Source organism: Dermochelys coriacea, chromosome 3 (genome assembly GCF_009764565.3).
Source record: "Dermochelys coriacea isolate rDerCor1 chromosome 3, rDerCor1.pri.v4, whole genome shotgun sequence".
NCBI lineage: Eukaryota > Metazoa > Chordata > Testudines > Dermochelyidae > Dermochelys > Dermochelys coriacea.
The window spans coordinates 156770959-156790308 of NC_050070.1; the positions used below are offsets into that span (position 1 = coordinate 156770959).

Here is a 19350-nt window from a genome sequence, read left to right on the forward strand (position 1 = left end):
ACCACTAAAAATCAACATGCACTGTGCAGTGGTGGTTGGCTTCACCATGCTATTTCCTACTCCGAAGTAAATACCACAAATACCAGTGGCACAGCAAATGTTGGGTGGCACCAAGTGTGTATTGGTCTGTTTTTCTGTCTGCTGTGGTCAGGGTTGACGAATTCAGAAGAATTCAGGTTCTGGTTTGGGATCTAGCTGCAAAGTTCAGCACGAATGGGCTAAGAAGGCTGATCTAACCCCTGAGGCAGATCAGGATTGAAGCAGATTAGTGGGGGAGGGCAGGATACGGGCAGCTCGCACTGATGCTGCTCATGCTATAACTAGGCTGCGGATATTCAGAGGCCTCCAGCCTTCAGCTGTTAATCAGGTACCTTTCACTAATGTTCAAATTCAGTTGCATTAAAGAAAAAGAAAAGAAAATCTGCCTCTTCTGTCCCTCCTTACGTTGGGTCACGGTTATTCCCGGTGTAACTCTACAATGGAGTTACACCAAGCATAAATTTGGCCCTTTGCCATCAAGAGTTTGAAAATGTAGTTTCTGCTACACAGTCTGCTGCCTGGATGCTTCAGTGGCAACCCTTTCAGAAACAGCACCCTGCCTCTGTGCCCCCTTGCCTGTACAACTTTGGAGAGAATGGCTGCTGGAGGAATTGTACTCCCACCTCTATGCTGGCTACCCTCTGTTTAGAATCATTAAATGTTCTGGATTACTGAAGTGATGGGGACCAGAAAAGTAAGGGAATAGCCTTGAGCAAGGCTAAATAAAATTGGCAGGTTTGCAACTGGTGGAGATTGTGGCATTTGAATTTGGCATTGAGCCACCATGCTAGTGCTTTTAAGCTGTCCCTTGACTTCACCAGTTTTCTGATATGTTCCAGGCAAGAATGCCATTAGACAGGGAAATATGAAGGAAAGACCGTTTGTCACCCATGTTAATGCTGCTGTTTTTCCATGCAGGCCTCTGGACATTACAAGGAGAAGGTACCATCAGCAGCAGGTTGAGTGAAAAGAGAAACAGAAAGTAGCCTCTCAGCTGAAAAGAGCCCTTTTGCTCATACACATGGCAACACATGATGATTTCACAGCAGGTAAAGGACTGGATTAGATGCTAGCACTCTTTGCCTTTTGCAGCTCCACAACTGGGGATTGCTGCAATCCCACCCACTCACTCCTTACCCAGAGGAAATTAACCAGAGTCTTGTGTCTGTGCCAGTAATGCTATCGTGCACTAGGACAGGCAGCATGTGTGCTAGTGCTATGTTCAAAACACTGTACAGTGAGCCAGATACTGGGGTGGTGGTGACTGTGCTCGCAAGTGTGGCCGCTATTTTGCACTCTGCAAGAGTTTATGGTCTGTCTTTGATGTGCAAAGGTAGGAGAGGCTGGCCTGGATGAGGGAGGGGAAAAACTGCCTTACCTAATTTTGAATCTGTGTGAGTATCATGGATTAGAAAGTTTAACTCAAACATTATGGGTTTATGTAGTCTTTAGGAGTCTCTGTGGAAGAAGGAACAGAGAGGAGAAAGGAGAACCACATCCAGTGAAAATATAGGGTGGAGTTGGAGCAAAGAGGGGCAAAGGAGGACATTTGAATCAAGAAATAAGTCTGCCTTTGGTAGAAAGGGTATCCACATGTTTTAGATGAGTTTTGGGGACTGCTAACCTGGAGCACAGGCCCCCCTCTAGCTAGAAACACAGAAGTTATTAATTGGTCTTGTGCTTTTCCTTTTTTTTTAAAATTGTTTCTCTTGGAGGAAAAAAGCCTGGATTTGAATTACAAGGAAAGAAGGATTTTTGATCTAGTTTTGTGAACCTTCCAGATGGTTTGAGTTTTGCAAAAGCTCAACCTCCTTGACGTTCAGCAACCTTAGTCAGGAAAGGAGAGGAAATATGGGGTAGATCACTAACAAGGAATTGTGTAATTTTGCAAGGCAGTCGGATACCCGAGTGATGAGTGTTAGATTAGAGAGGCTGCAGTCAATGAAGTTTTTGCCTGAGCCAGGAGTGCAGGGTTTAGCCCACACTATCTGATGTGTAATGTGTGAAAGGGGACAGCTGTTCTTTTTTTCTTCTTTTCAAGCACCACACACTTGGGTCATTTGTACTGTTCTTAATTTAAAGCTAAGTACCGAGCCCCTGTTGCGGTGTATTGTGGGAGTGTCCCCAAAGTCAAACCCAGATACAGATCGCTGCGAGGGGGAAGCATTGATTCAAACTTGCAGCTGTATGGAAGCAGATGGACGACAGCAGATGAAGGTAAGGATGGGGACAGAATGACTGACCTGTGGCCTAGGCGCATAGAAATGGAATGGGAGGCACTCTCTGAGCCTGGTGTCCAGATCTACCCTTTTGTTGTTCATTTGCTATGAGTGATGATTCCAGGAACTAGTTACAAGTCAGACACTGTTGGTAGAGTCCTGATCCCTTCCTTCTGTGGAATTTCTGCCATTAAGTAGATCTGAAGGTCACTGATTAGTAGCCGGGCTTTGACCTCTCGCTAATAGAACTCAGCTGCTTGTGACCATCTGAGGACTGTTTGTTGGTGTATGTTGCACAGTCCTGTTTCTAATGGCCAATATGGTCCATAGTCCTTTGAATAAAAACCACTGCCGTTGGGATCCTTGAGGGCAGTCCCAGCAGAGAGGTCAAAGACTGAGATGATGCTCCCTTCCCATTACTAGAGATGGGGCCCTCAGCTTCACTCTCCTGGTCAGTTAATGCAGCACTCTTCACAAGCACTAGAGTCATATTATTTTGATCCAAAATGAAAATAAAATTAAATTGATCTCTAAAACCAGAATGAAATAAATGCCTCAAATTGACTGATGGATTCTTGATGAGTGAGGTTGACCTACTTGACTCTTGCATTTAAATTGGCCTGCAGCCTCTCTTCAGTCTGTACTGAAAGTCCAGATGACGAAACAGTCATGCTTGTGGAGTGGAGATGGGGGCCCACCTTATCCCAGAGCCATTTCCTCTCTGGAGGGCTTGGACAGCCCCACCTTGAAACAGGATCTCAAAGAACTGGAGGTGAGAAGTGCGGCTGTGGAAACTGCTCAGATCAAGGACAAGCTCAAGAAGAGGAGGATCTCTGAGGGCTTATTTGCATCACACAGAGGTAAAGCTGGGTGCCTACCTCCTATCCCTGAGGAAACAAAACCCTTCCAAGAATAGAAGGTGTCAAGGTTCCTTCCCCACTCTGAACTCTAGGTTACAGATGTGGGGATCTGCATGAAAACCTTCTAAGCTTCTAAGCTTACTTTTACCAGTTTAGGTTAAAACGTCCCCAAGGTACAAACTATTTTACCCTTTGCCTTGGACTTCCACTACCAACTTCCCCAAGGTACAAACTATTTTACCCTTTGCTCTTGGACTTCCGCTGCCACTACCAAATGTCCGGGTTTATTTTTTGAGAAAGAGTTGCTTGGAAACGTCTTTCCCCCCCAAAATCCTCACCAAAACCTTGCACCCCCACTTCCTGGGGAAGGCTTGATAAAAATCCTCACCGATTTGCATAGGTGACCACTGACCCAAACCCTTTGATCTTAAGAACTATGAAAAAAGCATTCAATTTCTTACAAGAAGAATTTTAATATAAGAAAAGGTAAAAAGAATCACCTCTGTAAAATCAGGATGGTAAATACCTTACAGGGTAAATAGATTCAAAACATAGAGAATCCCTCTAGGCAAAATCTTAAGTTACAAGAAAGACACAAAGACAAGAATATTCATTCTATTCAGCACAGTCTAATTTCTCAGCCATTTAAAGAAATCATAATCTAACGCATATCTAGCTAGATTACTTACTAAATTCTAAGACTCCATTCCTAGTCTGTCCCCGGCAAAAGCATCACAGAGACAGAACCTTTGTTTTTCCCTCCCTCCAGCTTTGAAAGTATCTTATCTCCTCATTGGTCATTGTGGTCAGGTGCCAGCGAGGTTATCCTAGCTTCTTAACCCTTTACAGGTGAAAGGATTTTTCCTCTGGCCAGGAGGGATTTTAAAGTGTTTACCCTTCCCTTTATATTTATGACAGAGGGGTTAGAGTGTAACTCTGACAAATACTGAGTTCAATTGCCAGCAATGTCCAGGTTTCAGCCAGAGTGTTGGGAGGACATATGTGGCTTGGCTGGACACAGATCCCATTTTATAAGGGGATCTTTATGCGGATGCTGGCGTCAAAACATTCTTGAAGGACAAAAATGAGGAGACTTCTTTCCTGTGGAGAAAAAATGACAAATGTTCATCTTTGTTTATGTTACTGATTGTTGTAATAGAGCTTAACTATCTGGAGCCACTACTTTTGCTTGGTTTATATATTCATCTTGTCTATATTTCCTTTCCCCCCTTCCTGTACCTGCTTTAATCTTTCTTTCACAGGGGTTTAAAAGTTTGTTTTCTTAATCCATATGAATCCAGATGTCAGTTTTCAAACAGTAAAGAGGAACATAGAAAACCATCATGTTATCTGGGGTATTTCTGTGGAATTGGATGGATGTGACTGGCCCACTCAACTGCAGATGGCTGCAGCCTCTCTATATTAATGTGGCACCTTAGAGACTAACAAATTTATTAGAGCATAAGCTTTCGTGAGCTACAGCTCACTTCATCAGATGCATTTGGTGGAAAAATGCACCAAAATTTTTTTTTTTTCCACCAAATGCATCCGATGAAGTGAGCTGTAGCTCACGAAAGCTTATGCTCTAATAAATTTGTTAGTCTCTAAGGTGCCACAAGTACTCCTCTTCTTTTTGCAAATACAGACTAACACGGCTGCTACTCTGAAACCTGTCTATATTAATGTGTGTCTATAGGAATACAGTTCTCACCATTTGGTTAACTACACATTTAGAAGAAAGTTACCTGATTTGGAGTCACATCTCTGTTATCTTGGATCTAAAAGTTAGTATCCCTAGTTCTACATGTTTCTGATTTGCAGGTTTGCTTGACTCCAGTGGCCCCAAGGAGGTTGCCCTGAAGCCAGCTGTTTCCAGATCTGCCTCTCAAAGGCTGCTGATAACTTCCAAGCCCATGCCTCCCATTCAGAGCATCCCTACCTCCCCAGAGGCCAACGGCACAGATGAAAGGGAGAAGACGACCTTGGAGAATGGCATGGACAGCTGGGGCTGTGGTGAGACCTACACTGAATTGACTCCAACTTCCCAAGAGGTAAATGGGCATAGAATAAGAAAACTGAACCAAACCAAATATAGTTCCTTTGCAGTTTACTTAGTGCCTGGCAGAGCTCTAAGAGATTCCTCTGATGTGAGTAAAGTCTAGGATCCTATTTGAAGTGTGGTTGTACTATGAAAAGTTACTCTGTAAAGGGGCATCATGGAGTTACTGTGGTTTTAGTGTCTGTACTGTATAGGAATTGGGTTGTATCTCTTTAAATAGTGCTTATCATGTTCTGTGTTTGAGGAGAAGCCACCAGAAACCAGTTAAAGGCACCATATGTATGTAGTAACGTCTTGCATGTTTCAATATAGTTAGTAAATATGGGCATTTGTGATCCAACTGTGCTTCAGCGGTTTCTTATGGTTAATATTGTGTAAAGAGCAAAAGATGCAATCGTGTCTCAATGATTTTCATATCAAAGCTGCTAAATTTAGAAGTATGAAGGTGTTTGCTGTAGCTGCCTGCCCTGCAAACTCAACCTGGAATGCAAAAGTCCATCATCAATTCTAATAATTTTTCTAGAATTCAAGTAAGACCCCAGTAGCCCCGGTACAGCTGCATTGCCTTCAGTGGATTTGCACAGAGGTAACTGACTGGAACTTTGCAAACAATTCTACTAAGGGTACCCTAGAAGGGATAGAATCCTGCAACCTTTCCATTAACTTTGTTGACTCTGCAAGCGTGACAGGAGTTACAGCTATTAGACTTCACTACGCAGGAGAAGGAAGGTGATTAAGAAATGCTTTTCCAAACAAAGGAAGCCTATCAAAAGGCCAGTGCATTGGATTTCAGTTATCTAGATACTGGGCCAGAGTACATGCCTAGAGTAATTCTACTGGTTTCACTGGATTTTCATTAGGAATTAATTTGGCTCATTGGCAGTGAAGAAGATAATGGGAGAACTAAGAAAGGATTAATGTTTGTTCTCCATTCCTCCACTCTCCCAGTCACAATATCGATGACCCAGAAGGGGACACATTCCAATAGAAATGTATGTCTGTTATGGAGATAGTACAGGATGGTTTCATATACAACACATTGCACTGTCATCAAGGTAGGCTGCTGTACTGGAGTTGGTAGCTGACAATGAGCCAGATATGATAAATTAGATGGAAATCGGAGCGCACCTAGGATCCAGTGATCACATTATTGTCAGGGCTGAAAGGCTGATGAGGGTCTGTAGAAAGGGCAATAACAGGAAAAAAATGGACTTTAGAGAAGTATATTTTGACAGAATGTGAAATAAGCAGTAGAAAAGTGGCTGGAGTTCAGTGGTGTATGGTCGGTGGTTTAGGTACAGCCATGGGACTGTAAGCCAAACTCATCCCAGTACAATCAGAAAATCTGAAAGAGCAACAGCTTCCCAGAAACTACACTGGCAAAGCAGGGGGATGACAGGAAGGAGGAAAGATAGATGGAGGGTGCACAGCTTCTGCAGTGATGAGCATGATAAATATACCTAGATAGATGGGAGGCAGAGTGGGGCACTGGCCTCTTTCTTACTGCTTTCCCTTCATTTCCCCTCTCCCAGCTCGGGAGCATAGGGGTGCCATCAATTCTCCCTCCCTCAGATAGCTTCTTTCTCTTGACTGGGGCTTCAGTGGAGTGTGAGAAAGGAGAGTTTGACAGTGCTAGTCCACTACAGAGAGCATGGAAGAAGGTGCACTTTCTTTTGTGATTAGAGTGGAATGCTGGCTGTTAGCCCTCCAGATACAGTCCCTCTAATCCCTATCTCTGCAGAGATCTTCTGCTCTGTAGCCTAACAGAATGAATTCCTGCCTGTGCTAACCCATGTTACCAGCCTTCCCCTCTAAACCTCACTTGCCTCTGCATAATCACTGAGCTGGATTGAACTGCTTTGTAAAGTTAGGATGAAGGTCATTCGTTTCAGTTTGAACTTTAACCCTGTGGGCCCTGGACTCTTCCAATTCCAGACTTCCCAGCAGTACTTGCATTGCAATGATGAGAAGATGAGGAAGTCATTAGGTTCTGCTTTGATTCCACCTATTCCCAAATCAGTGAGACCACCTGACAGAGACTCTGGCAATGCTCCAATGCCTCTTTCAAGCTCTCGGCAATTGGACCAGGCTGCTCTCACTATACAGGAGTCTGCTGAGATAAGGTAAACTTCTTCCTGGCATCTTCTTCCCTTCCATTGTAGCCTCATCCTTACAGATCTCATAGATATTTCTACTGAGTTATGTGTATACTATAGATTGTGTGTCTGATATGAACCAAAATCACTCCAGATATATGGGAGTATGTTCTAGTGGTTACAGTTTAGGAGTAGGAGCCAGGATTCCGGAGTGTATGCAGATGTGGTCATGTGCACATACTGCACCATCTCCAAAAAGATACATTAGAATTTAAAAAGGTTCAGAAAAGGGCAACAAAAATTATTAGGGGTATGGAACGGTTTCCGTATGAGGAGAGATTAATAAGACTGGGATTTTTCAGCTTGGAAAAGAGATAGCTAAGGAGGGATATGATAAAGGTCTATAAAATCATGAATGATGTGGAGAAAGTAAGTAAGGAAGTGTTATTTACTCCTTCTGATAACACAAGAACTGGGGGTCACCAAATGATAGGCAGCAGGTTTAAAACAAACAAAAGGAAGTATTTTTTCACACAACACACAGTCAACCTGTGGAACTTCTTGCCAGAGGATGTTGTGAAAGCCAAGACTATAACAGGGTTCAAAAGGGAGCTAGATAGATTTATGAAAGATAGGTCTATGAATGGCTATTAGCCAAGATGGGCAGGAATTGTGTCCTTAGCTTCTGTTTGCCAGAAGCTGGGAATGGGCAACAGGGGATGGATCACTTGACTATTACCTGTTCTGTTCATTCTCTCTGGGACACCTGGCGTTGGCCAATGTCAGAAGACAGGATACTAGGCTAAAGGGACCTTTGGTCTGACCCAGTGTGGCCATTCTCATGTTCTTATGTCTATTCCTGACTGCCACTGACTCACTAGACCTGAAGAAGAGCTCTTTGTAGCTTGAAAGCTTGCCTTTTTGACCAACAGAAGTTGGTCCAATAAAACATATTACCTCACCCACCTTGTCTCTCTACTATTCTGGGACCAGCATGGCTACAAGTATACTGCAGACTGATTCACTATGTAATTTTGGGCAAATCATTTAAGACCCACGCTTCAGCTGGACCTGAGTCTAGCCCCTCATTGTGAGGACAGAAGTTTGTATCTGCAAATACTTGTTTCTGTGACAATTTGCTGATGCACAAATTATCAACTGGGTATCTAGTTACCAAAGTTAGAAGCCATTTCTGTAAATGTAGGCCTTAATCCCTTCTGTGCCTTGGTCTTCCCATCACAAAATGAGACCCCAGATACTTATCAATTTCTCAGGAGGTTGTGAGGCTTAATTCACTAATATTTGTAAAATGCTTTGAGATCTTAGGTGAAAGACAACAAGTAGTATTGATATAGAAGAGTACAGCTTGATCAGGAAGCACAGGCAGGGAAAACAGGGAGGAGGTACTGCCTTATATATTAAAAATGTATATGCTTGGAATGAGGTTGAGATGGAAATAGGAGACAGACTTGTTGAAAGTCTCTGGGTAAGGATAAAAGGGTAAGAAAACCAAGGGTGATGTCATGGTAGGAGGAGAGACCACCTAACCAGGAAGAAGAGGTGGATGAGGCTTTTTTAAGCAACTAACAAACTCATCCAAAGCACAGGACTTGGTGGTAAATGGGGGACTTCAACTATCAAGACATCTATTGGGAAAATAACACAGCAGGGTTCAGATTATTCAACAAGTTCTTGGAATGTATTGGAGACATTTTTTTATTTCAGAAGGTGGAGAATGCTACTAGGGGAGAGACTGCTCTAGATTTGATTTTGACAAATAGGGAGAAATTGGTTTTGAAATTTTGAAAGTGGAAGGCAGCTTGGGTGAAAGTGACCATGAAATGGTAGAGTTCATGATTTTAAAGAATGGTAGGAGGGAGAACAGCAAAATAAAGACAATGGATTTCAAGAAGGCAGACTTTAGCAAACTCAGGGAGTTGGTAGGTAAGATCCCATGGGAAGCAAGTCTAAGGGGAAAAACAAGTGAAGACAGTTGGCAGTTTTTCAAAGAGACGTTATTAAGGGCACAAGAGCAAACTATCCCACTATGTGGGAAAGATAGGAAGTATGGCAAGAGATCACCTTGGCTTAACCAGGAGAACTTCAATGATCTGAAACACAAAAAAGAGTCCTACAAAAAGTGGAAACTAGGTCAAATTAGAAAGGATGAATATAAAAAAAATAACACAAGTATGTAGGGACAAAATTAGAAAGGCAAAGACACAAAATGAAATCAAACTAGCTAGAGACATAAAGGGTCACAAGAAAACATTCTACAAATACATTGAAGCAAGAGGAAGACCAAAGAGAGGCTAGGCCACTTATTCAGTGAGGAGGGGGGAAAACAATAACAGAAAATGTGGCAACGGCAGAGGTACTTAATGACTTCTTTGTTTCGGTTTTTACCAAAAAGGTTAGTGGCGATTGGATGTCTAACCTAGTGAATGCCAGTGAAAATGAGGTAGGCTCAGAGGTTAAAATAGGGAAAGAACAAGTTAAAAATTACTTGGACAAGTTAAGTGTCTTCAAGTCACCAGGGCCTGATGAAATGCATCCTGGAATACTCAAGGAGCTAACTGAGGAGATATCTGAGCCATTAGCGATTATCTTTGAAAAGTCATGGAAGATGGGGGAGATGAAAAAGGAAAAATATCGTGCCAATCTATAAAAAGGGAAATAAGGACAACCCAGGGAATTACAGACTAGTCAGCTTAACTTCTGTACCCGGAAAGATAATGGAGCAAATAATAATGCAATCAATTTGCAAACATCTAGAAGATAAGGTGAAAAGTAACAGTCAGCATGGATTTGTCAAGAACAAATTGTGTCAAACCAACCTGATAGCTTTCTTTGACAGGTTAACAAGCTTTGTGGATGGGGGGAAGTGGTAGATGTGGTATATCTTGACTTTAGTAAAGCTTTTGATACTGTCTCGCATGACCTCAGTCAAATGACATTTCCTTAGTTAAATGAAAAAAGTTCCATTCAATTACGTCATGCAATATGGGACAGCCAAAAAATGACAAGTTTTTAAAATGCTTATATAGCAATGCTGGAAGTCTAAATAATAAGATGGATGAACTAGAGTGCCTAGTATTAACTGAGGATATTGATATAATAGGCAACACAGAAACCTGGTGGAATGAGGATAATCAATGGGACACAATAATACCAGGGTACAAAATATATCGGAAGGACAGAACAGGTCGTGCTGGTGGGGGAGTGGCACTATATGTGAAAGAAAGCGTAGAATCAAATGAAGTAAAAATCTTAAATGAACTAAACTGTACTATAGAACCTCTATGGATAGTAATTCCATGCTTGAAAAATAAGAATATAGCAGTAGGGCTATATTACAGACCACCTGACCAGGACGGTGTTAGTGACTCTGAAATGCTCAGGGAGATTAGAGAGGCTATTAAAGTAAAAAACTCAATAATAATAATTAATAATAATAATTAATAATGGGGGATTTAACTATCCCTATATTGACTGGGTACATATTACCTCAGTAAGGGATGCTGAGATAGTTTCTTGATACCTTAAATGACTGCTTCCTGGAGCAGCTGGTCCTGGAACCCACAAGAGGAGAGGCAATTCTTGATTTAGTCCTAAGTGGAGCACAGGATCAGGTCTAAGAGGTGAATATAGCTGGACCGCTTGGTAATAGTGACCATAATATAATTAAATTTAACATCCCTGTGGCGGGGAAAACTCCACAGCGGCCCAACACTGTAGCATTTAATTTCAGAAAGGGGAGCTACACAAAAATGAGGCAATTAGTGAAACAGAAATTAAAAGGTACGGTACCAAAAGTAAAATCCCTGCAAGCTGTGTGGAAACTTTTTAAAGACACCATTATAGAGGCTCAACTTAAATATATACCCCAATTTAAAAAAACATAGGAAGAGAACCAAAAAAGAGCCACTGTGATTAAACAACAAAGTAAAAGAAGCAGTGAGAGGCAAAAAGGCATCCTTTAAAAAGCGGAAGATAAATCCTAATGAGGAAAATAGAAAAGAGCATAAACTCTGGCAAATTAAGTGTAAAAATATAATTAGAAAGACCAAAAAAGAATTTGAAGAACAGCTAGCCAAAGACTCCAAAAGTAATAGAAAACATTTTTTTAAATACATCAGAAGCAGAAAGCCTGCTAAACAACCAGTAGGGCCACTGGATGATCGAGATGCTAAAGGAGCACTGAAAGATAAGGCCACTGCGGAGAAACTAAATGAATTCTTTGCATCGGTCTTCACTGTTGAGGATGTGAGGGAGATTCCCAAACCTGAGCCATTCTTTCTGGGTGACAGATCTGAGGAACTGTCCCAAATTGAGGTGTCATTAGAGGAGATTTTGGAACAAATTGATAAACTGAACAGTAATAAGTCTCCAGGACCTGATGGTATTCTCCCAAGAGTTCTGAAGGAACTCGGATGTGAAATTGCAGGACTACTAACTGTCATCTGTAACCTATCATTTAAATCAGTTTCTGTACCAAATAACTGGAGGATAGCTAATGTGATGCCAATTTTTAAAAAGGGCTCCAGAGGTGACCCTGGCAACTACAGGCCAGTAAGCCTCACTTCAGTACTGGGCAAATTGGTTGAAACTATAGTAAAGAACAAAAGTGTCAGACATTGATGAACATAATTTGTTGGGAAATAGTCAACATGGTTTTTGTAAAGGGAAATCATGCCTCACCAATCTACTAGAATTCTTTGAGGATCAACAAGCATGCAGACAAAGGAGATCCAGTGGATATAGTGTATTTAGATTTTCAGAAAGCCTTTGACAAGGTCCCTCACCAAAGGCTCTTAAGCAAAATAAGCAGTCATGGGATAAGAGAGAAGATTCTCTCTTGGATTGGTAACTGGTTAAAAGATAGGAAACAAAGGATAGGAATAAATGGTCAGTTTTCAGAATGGAGAGAGGTGGTGTCCCCCAGAGATCTGTAGTGGGCCCAGTCCTATTTAACATATTCATAAGCGATCTAGTAAAAGGGGTAAACAACGAGATGGCAAAATTTGCAGATGATACAAAACTACTCAAGATAGTTAAGTTCCAGGCAGACTGTGAAGAGCTATAAAAGAAAATCACAAAACTGGGTGATTGGGCAACTAAATGGCAGATGAAATTTAATGTTGATAAATGCAAAGTAATGCACATTGGAAAACATAATCCTAACTATACATATACAATGATGGGGTCTAAATTAGCTGTTACCACTCAAGAAAGAGATCTTGGAGTCATTGTGGATAGTTCTCTGAAATTATCCACTCAATGTGCAGCGGCAGTCAAAAAAGCGAACAGAATGTTGGGAATCATCAAGAAAGGGATAGATAATAAGACATAAAATATCATATTGCCTCTCTATAAATCCATGGTACGCCCACACCTTGAATACTGCATGCAGATGTGGTCGCCCCATCTCAAAAAAGATATATTGGAATTGGAAAAGGTTCAGAAAAGGGCAACAAAAATGATTGGGGTATAGAACGGCTTCCGTATGAGGAGAGATTCATAAAACTGGGAAAAGCTTGGAAAAGAGGCAACTAAGGGGGGATATGATAGACATCTATAAAATCATGACTGGTGTGGAGAAAATAAATAAGGAAGTGTTATGTACTCCTTCTCATAATACAAGAACAAGGGGCCACCAAATGAAATTAATAGGTAGCAGGTTTAAAACACAAGAAAGTATTTTTTCACGCAACGCACTGTCAACCTCTGGAACTCCTTGCCAGAGGGTGTTGTGAAGACCAGTACTATAACAGGGTTCAAAAGGGAGCTAGATAGATTCATGGAGGATAGGTCCATCAATGGCTATTAGCCAGGATGGGCAGGAATGGTGTCGCTAGGCTCTGTTTGCCAGAAGCTGAGATTGGGTGACGGCATGGATCACTTGATGATAACCTGTCTGTTCATTCCCTTTGGGGCACATGCCACTGGCAACTGAAGACAGGACACTGGGCTTGGATGGACCTTTGGTCTGACCCAGTATGGCTGTTCTTATGACTTTCTCATAAACAAACTAGGGAAATGAAACCTAGATGGAGCTACTATAAGGTGGGTGCATAACTGATTGGAAAACAGTTCCCAGAGAGTAGATATCAGTGACTCACAGTCATGCTGAAAGGCATAACGAGCGGGGTCCTGCACAGATCAGTTCTGGGTCCAGTTCTGTTCAATATCTTCATCAATGATTTAGATAATGGCATAGAGAGTATGCTTATAAAGTTTGTAGGTGGTACCAAGCTGGGAGGGGTTGCAAGTGCTTTGGAGGATAGGATTATACTTCCAAATGATCTGGACAACCTGGAGAAATGGTCTCAACTAAATAGAATGAAATTCAATAAGGACAAATGCAAAGTATTCCACTTAGGAGAAACAATCCGCAGCACACACAGAAAATGGGAAATGACTGGTGAGAAGGGAGTACTGTGGAAAGGGATCTGGGGATCATAGTGGACCACAAACAATGTAACGCTGTTGCAAAAAAAGCGAGCATTATTCTGGGTTGTATTAACAGGAGTGTTGTAAGCAAGACGCAAGAATTCTTCTACTCTACTCCACGCTGATTAGGCGTCAACTGGAGTATTGTGTCCAGTTCTGGGTGCCACATTTCAGGGAAGATGTGGACAAATTGGAGAAAGTCCAGAGAAGAGCAACAAAAATGATTAAAGATCTAGAAAACATGACCCATGAGGGAAGATTGAAAAAACTGGGTTTGTTTAGTCTGGAAAAGAGAAGACATGAAGAAAGTTTTCAAGTACATAAAAAATTCTTACAAGGAGGGAGAAAAAATGTTGTTCTTAACCTCTGAGGATAGAAGCAATGGGCTTAAATTGCAGCAAGGGAGATTTAGGTAGGACATTAGGAAAAACTTTTTAACCGTCAGGGTGGTTAAGCACTGGAATAATTGCCTAGGGAGGTTGTGGAATCTCTATCATTGGAGATTTTTAAGAGCAGGTTAAACAAACACCTGTCAAGGATGGTTTAGATCAATGGTCCCCAAACTTTCTGTGGGAATAGCATATTCCTATTCCCAGAAGAATGTGGCGGGCACCAGAAACCCTGCCGCTGAGAAGCGGCAGCGACAAGACACCCCGTCGCCAAAATGCTGCCGAGAAACGGCAATGCTTCTCAGCAGCATGTCAGTGGCGGCATTTCGGCAGGGTAGTGTCCTGCGGGTGCACACAACTGCCCTGGCAGGCTCCATTGTGCCCACAGGGACTGCGTTGGGGACCCTTGGTTTAGATAATACTTAGTCCTACCATGAATGCAGGAGACTGGACTAGATGACCTCTCGAGGTCCCTTCCAATCCTGTGATTCTATGATTCTATTAAGGCACTATGGGATGATTATAAAATTAATATACATTATAAGTATTATCCCCATTTATTAGTTTAGCTTCTGTGCTTGTGGAAAACTAGCTGTCAGCCTTATGCTTGATATAATAATAAATAGTGTTAAGCTACAATTGCAATTTATATACTTCACTAAGATATTGTATGTAACATGTCTAGTTGCATCAAAATATACTTATTAGGTTCTTACACAGAAATTTATTTGAAGATAAATTATTTATTTATTTACTTAAGAGCAGAAGGGCCTAATTCTTTCCTGAGGGGAAGTTATATCAGTGGAACTGAGAATCAGGTGGATTCTCTGTCACTGGCAATTTTTAAATCAAGATTGGTTGTTTTTTTAAAAAGATATGCCCTGGTTCAAACAGGAATTAATTCAAGGAAGTTCTATGACCTGTGTTATACAGGAGGTCAAACTAGATGATCACAATGGTCCCTGTTTATAATCTGTGAATCCATGAATCTGTGAATTGCAATCTGATCTAAAACTGGAACAGACAAAGCTTGATTCTTTTCTCTCTCACACTAGTATAAACGTGGCTGCTCTAATTTGAGCTGTAGGACCAGCCTAACATCTAGTGGAACCAGGACCATGGACTATAAAGATGTCTGAAAGTCACTAATGTGCCCCTCTCTCCTGAGCTGCATTCCGGGACACAAGGCTGGAACCTAAAGAGGTGACCCACTGCTTTCAGTCGGAGCAGGATTTGCCCTTCTTGTGGCTTTACTTACTGATGGACCTAATGACCATTGTAAAGCAGTTGCCAGCAGACTGAGACTTGTAGGTTACATTTCCTGCTCTGTGATGGTGATTCTGACAAAGAACCCCTCCTCCATTAAAGTGCTCTCTCTTCCTCTATATTTCCTCATAAATTCTTTTCTCCTCAATTGTTTTAAGGTCAAGGCCAGACAGCAATGCTGAGGAGAAGATCCTTAAATCTCTGGGTATGTACAGGGTGTATATTTATTTTGTCATAAAATGAACACAGTGAGTTCTCCCCCCCCCCCACCCTCCCATAGGTGAAATTACATAAATGTCTTACTGGAAAAACATTCCACAATCCTTCATTATTAGAGGGAGATACTTTAGAAAACTAACCCAGAGTCCAGACACTCAGGAGGAAGCAGTGAGGTGGCCTTGCCAGATGTGAATGGATCCAATAGATGACTTCACATGTTTGATGGCACAGATTGAAATGTTCACCCCAACAGCTCATAAATAAAATAGAAAGCATTTCCTCAGCTCCTTCATCTCATACACTTTATTAGATGTGAATTTACCTCTCTATATGACCGTTAGCAGTGCTTAATTTGTGCCTTAATGCTAAGCCCCAGCACCTTTGGCAGTTCATAACCCAGGCACCTCTGGGCTTGCTGTATCAGTTATGAAGTTAAAATATTGCTTGAGCCCTGGCACCTAATTGCGTGAGCCATGTTACCTCTTTCATTACAAATTAAGCACTGGCTGTTAGTGCCACTGAAGGTTAGAGACATATGAACCATTTCATACAAAATAAGAAATACCCTCATTTGCCCCTCTAAACCTCCACTCTAAACTTGAACTGAACCCAAACTGAACCTTTTTTGAGATCTATACTAGTCTAAGCCACTTTGTTTATTTTTTGCACTGGTAATTCCAAAAACCCATGACAGAGGTTGTTCTTGCGATCTTTCCAGCCCAGTTTTACTAGACCAAGAGGTTCAGATATGGATTCACACTGTGGAGTGATTATTTGAACTGAACTTTTCAACCTCCTAAAGTATAGTTCTAAAAATTTCATCTGTAAAAAAATGCATTTATTGTTTGTTTTATCAAAAGCATTTATTAAGTCACCTCTCAGTTATTTCAGATCAAATGAGATCAGTTGACTCTTAAAAATGTTTTTTTCCCCTAACTACCAGTCCTGCAAACTCAACCTTGGATCAAGAGTCAAGCTGAGTTCTTTCTTTCTCATGCATCATCACTGAGAATATTCTGCGAGTTAAATTAGGGCCTCAGTTACAAGTATGCAACCCCAGTATTTTTAGGTTAAGGCCTGAGTGACACCTTCGCTACCCCATTGCCTTCAGTGGATTTATACAGATATAACTACTGGAACTTAGTAAATAATTCTGTTGATAATGTTTGAAAAAGAATATAATCCAGCTTACCTCTCCCAGAGCTGTGTGGACTCTCCAGTGGTGCCAGGAGTAAAACATAGTAAACGCTTAATTTGGTTGCTGACATGCAGCTATGACTATAAATGTAACCAGGGAGCAGATTTGCTGAGTTACGAAGGTGATGTTTTTACATAACTGTTTTTCAGAGAAGAACTGCCCTTTTAAAGTTAATCCATCTCTTTAGTTGATAAGACTTTGGCCTGACCACTTAGTGGGAAAAAAAGTCCTGATTTTAAAAGATAGATATATAGTTTATGGTATGATTTGATGACTTATGAAGCAGTGCATGGAGTTATTAGTTCTATGAGCCTTAGCAGCTCTGTTGGAGAGTAATTCAACATCAGATGCCCTGTGCTATACATATCAAAGGAAACTTTCACACCCAGTCCCCTAAAGTGTGTATCTGGACAGAGGTACTAATTTCAGGGGCTGAGCTGCTAGTTTTGATAATGAATCCACTTGCTGGAAATTCATTGCAGCAACCATTGTTTTATTGTTCATATTTCAACAATCCAAAACTTTTCTCTGAAAGCTTTTAAGTTGCCAGTAGAGAGGAGGAATCATTGATTTTTCCTAATACATGGGTGTCAGAAGGTGGAAGGGTCACATGAACACAAACTCTGTAAACTCAGGGAAGGAGGTTGATTTACTCATGTCTGAATAGCTGGGAAGATATAGGAAAATGTTTCCTTTTTCACAGGGAAAATCTTAATTTTCACCCTTCTTCAGCAATCACAGCTTCTCCCCAATGGCTGCAGATTGAGCCTTTTCCCTCACTTAGTAGATCTGTATTTCAAGAAATGTCATTTCTAGAGCAGATGCAAAAAGCCGGAGTCCCATCAACCTGTTGGCACTGGCGTGCTGCTTGCTGCACTAATATATGGTATGTGTCTTTGGCTTATCAGAATTCAGAACTCTGGAACCCATTTTGCCTGCTCCAAAAAATGGCTTGACCAGTAGCATGAAGCCTGGTGAATATTTACTGCCATTAACAACCCTCTACCTCAGCCAGGCCAAGGAGACAGGACCCTTATCGAGCCCTCACCTTTTAAAGGGTGATGATTGGAAGGAGAGCAATGGAAGGGTATGTATGTGTTAAGGTCGTTGGAGCAGGGATGGCCTTTTTTGGTCGGTGATTGTACAGTACCTCTTACAATGGGGTCCTAGGTGCTACTGTGATACAAATAATAACTAACAATAAAAATAATAAACTTCCTCTGTCAGGGACCCTCTTCCCAGTTTGATTAGGTTAAAGAGTCAGGCATTCACTGTGTATTTTCTCTGAACAAAGGAGAAGCAGAAATAGTCTGGGAAATAGTGATAAGGTTAAGTAGGATGAGTTCTCTGTTTCTTACGTGAATTCAGAGGTGATGCAAGTTACCCAGTGAGTGTGAATTACATGTTGAGAAGGTGCAGGCAATTTCAACAATCCAAAATAATATCGGATTGCAATATCGGAAGGAACCGAAAGGGTGTGTAGGATACTGGCCTGTCTACCCAGTCCAGGAAGGAGTGGCACCATCCCCAGAGTCTGGATCAGGTCCTTTTCTCAGGGCTTCAGCTTTATTTCCTCCAAATAACATAAATTCAGCACCTCAGTTGTCCCTTCCTTTCTAATGCAGGGGCCTATCCATTCTCTGCAGGTTCCCACTCTACCAGCCACCTTGTCTGAGAGTCACCCTGCTCCTGGGCTTGCAACAGGAACCAACCTGCTTCCTACAGCTCTCTCCTCTTTACTCATGGGCTTCCTGCCAGAATCTCCCTGCTCCTTGCAGCTCTCCAGCCTAACTCAGCTACTTGCTGGCTTTTATAATCACCTGATCTCTAGCTGATCAGTCTGAGCTCAGAGGTAGCTGACTTCACCTGTTCCAGGTGATGCTAGGCCCAACAGCCCTTTGAGGGCCAGCGAGGATGTAAATTAAAACAGAGGAGCTTGCTTTTCCTGACATCTTCCTGTTAGCTGCTTGTCTTCCTGTGACCCCTAACCGTCCCACCCACTTGCTTTCCATCCACTTGCAGTAACTTAAAAACATGAAAATTACACCGCCTATGAATCTGGCCAAGTACCTTTTCTGTTTAATTATATGTGGGGAGGGCAATTGCTTCTGAAACTATTGGGGTGTATATTGAAGTGTATCAGTGTTTGTTTCCTGCTTTCTGTATCATTTGTGTACCTTGGTGTGTTTGTGTTGTGTCCAGATTCATGTCACAATATCGAAGTCAGCTCAGGAGAAAATGCGCCAGAAGCAAATGAAAGAGATGGAGCTTTTGCGGAGGGAGAAGGAAAAAGAGAGAGAGAAGGAAAGGTCCCTGCAGTTCCATGAGCAACTTGAGAACATTGACCCAGGCGTTATTGCTCAGGAAGGTAAGTGGCTGCTAATGGCTATAGGCTTGGTTCTTCGCTGCCTCACACCTTGTTTGGGCATTGACACCTGTGCAAAGTGAGTGAAAAATTCTGCTCACTCCAACTGGTAGCATGTTAAACCTACTGTTCACAGGTGTAAATGAATAGTGTGTGAGGCACTGGCATGTCAGGCCCTATGAATTAG

The 19350-nt window shown here is 41.8% G+C and overlaps 1 protein-coding gene across 1 annotated transcript in view; it reads left to right on the forward strand.

Moving 5' to 3' along the window:
• Positions 1 to 950: 950 nt before the first annotated feature.
• TOGARAM2 (TOG array regulator of axonemal microtubules 2) overlaps positions 951 to 19350 on the forward strand; it is a 47487-nt gene continuing 29087 nt past the window's right edge. Inside the window, exons 1-8 of the mRNA XM_038396471.2 lie at positions 951 to 1088; positions 2122 to 2256; positions 2885 to 3118; positions 4940 to 5169; positions 7113 to 7300; positions 15540 to 15586; positions 17707 to 17885; positions 19001 to 19166. Of these exons, the coding sequence (XP_038252399.1) occupies positions 1061 to 1088; positions 2122 to 2256; positions 2885 to 3118; positions 4940 to 5169; positions 7113 to 7300; positions 15540 to 15586; positions 17707 to 17885; positions 19001 to 19166 (1207 nt within the window). The 5' untranslated portion in view covers positions 951 to 1060. The remainder of the gene's footprint in view (positions 1089 to 2121; positions 2257 to 2884; positions 3119 to 4939; positions 5170 to 7112; positions 7301 to 15539; positions 15587 to 17706; positions 17886 to 19000; positions 19167 to 19350) is intronic.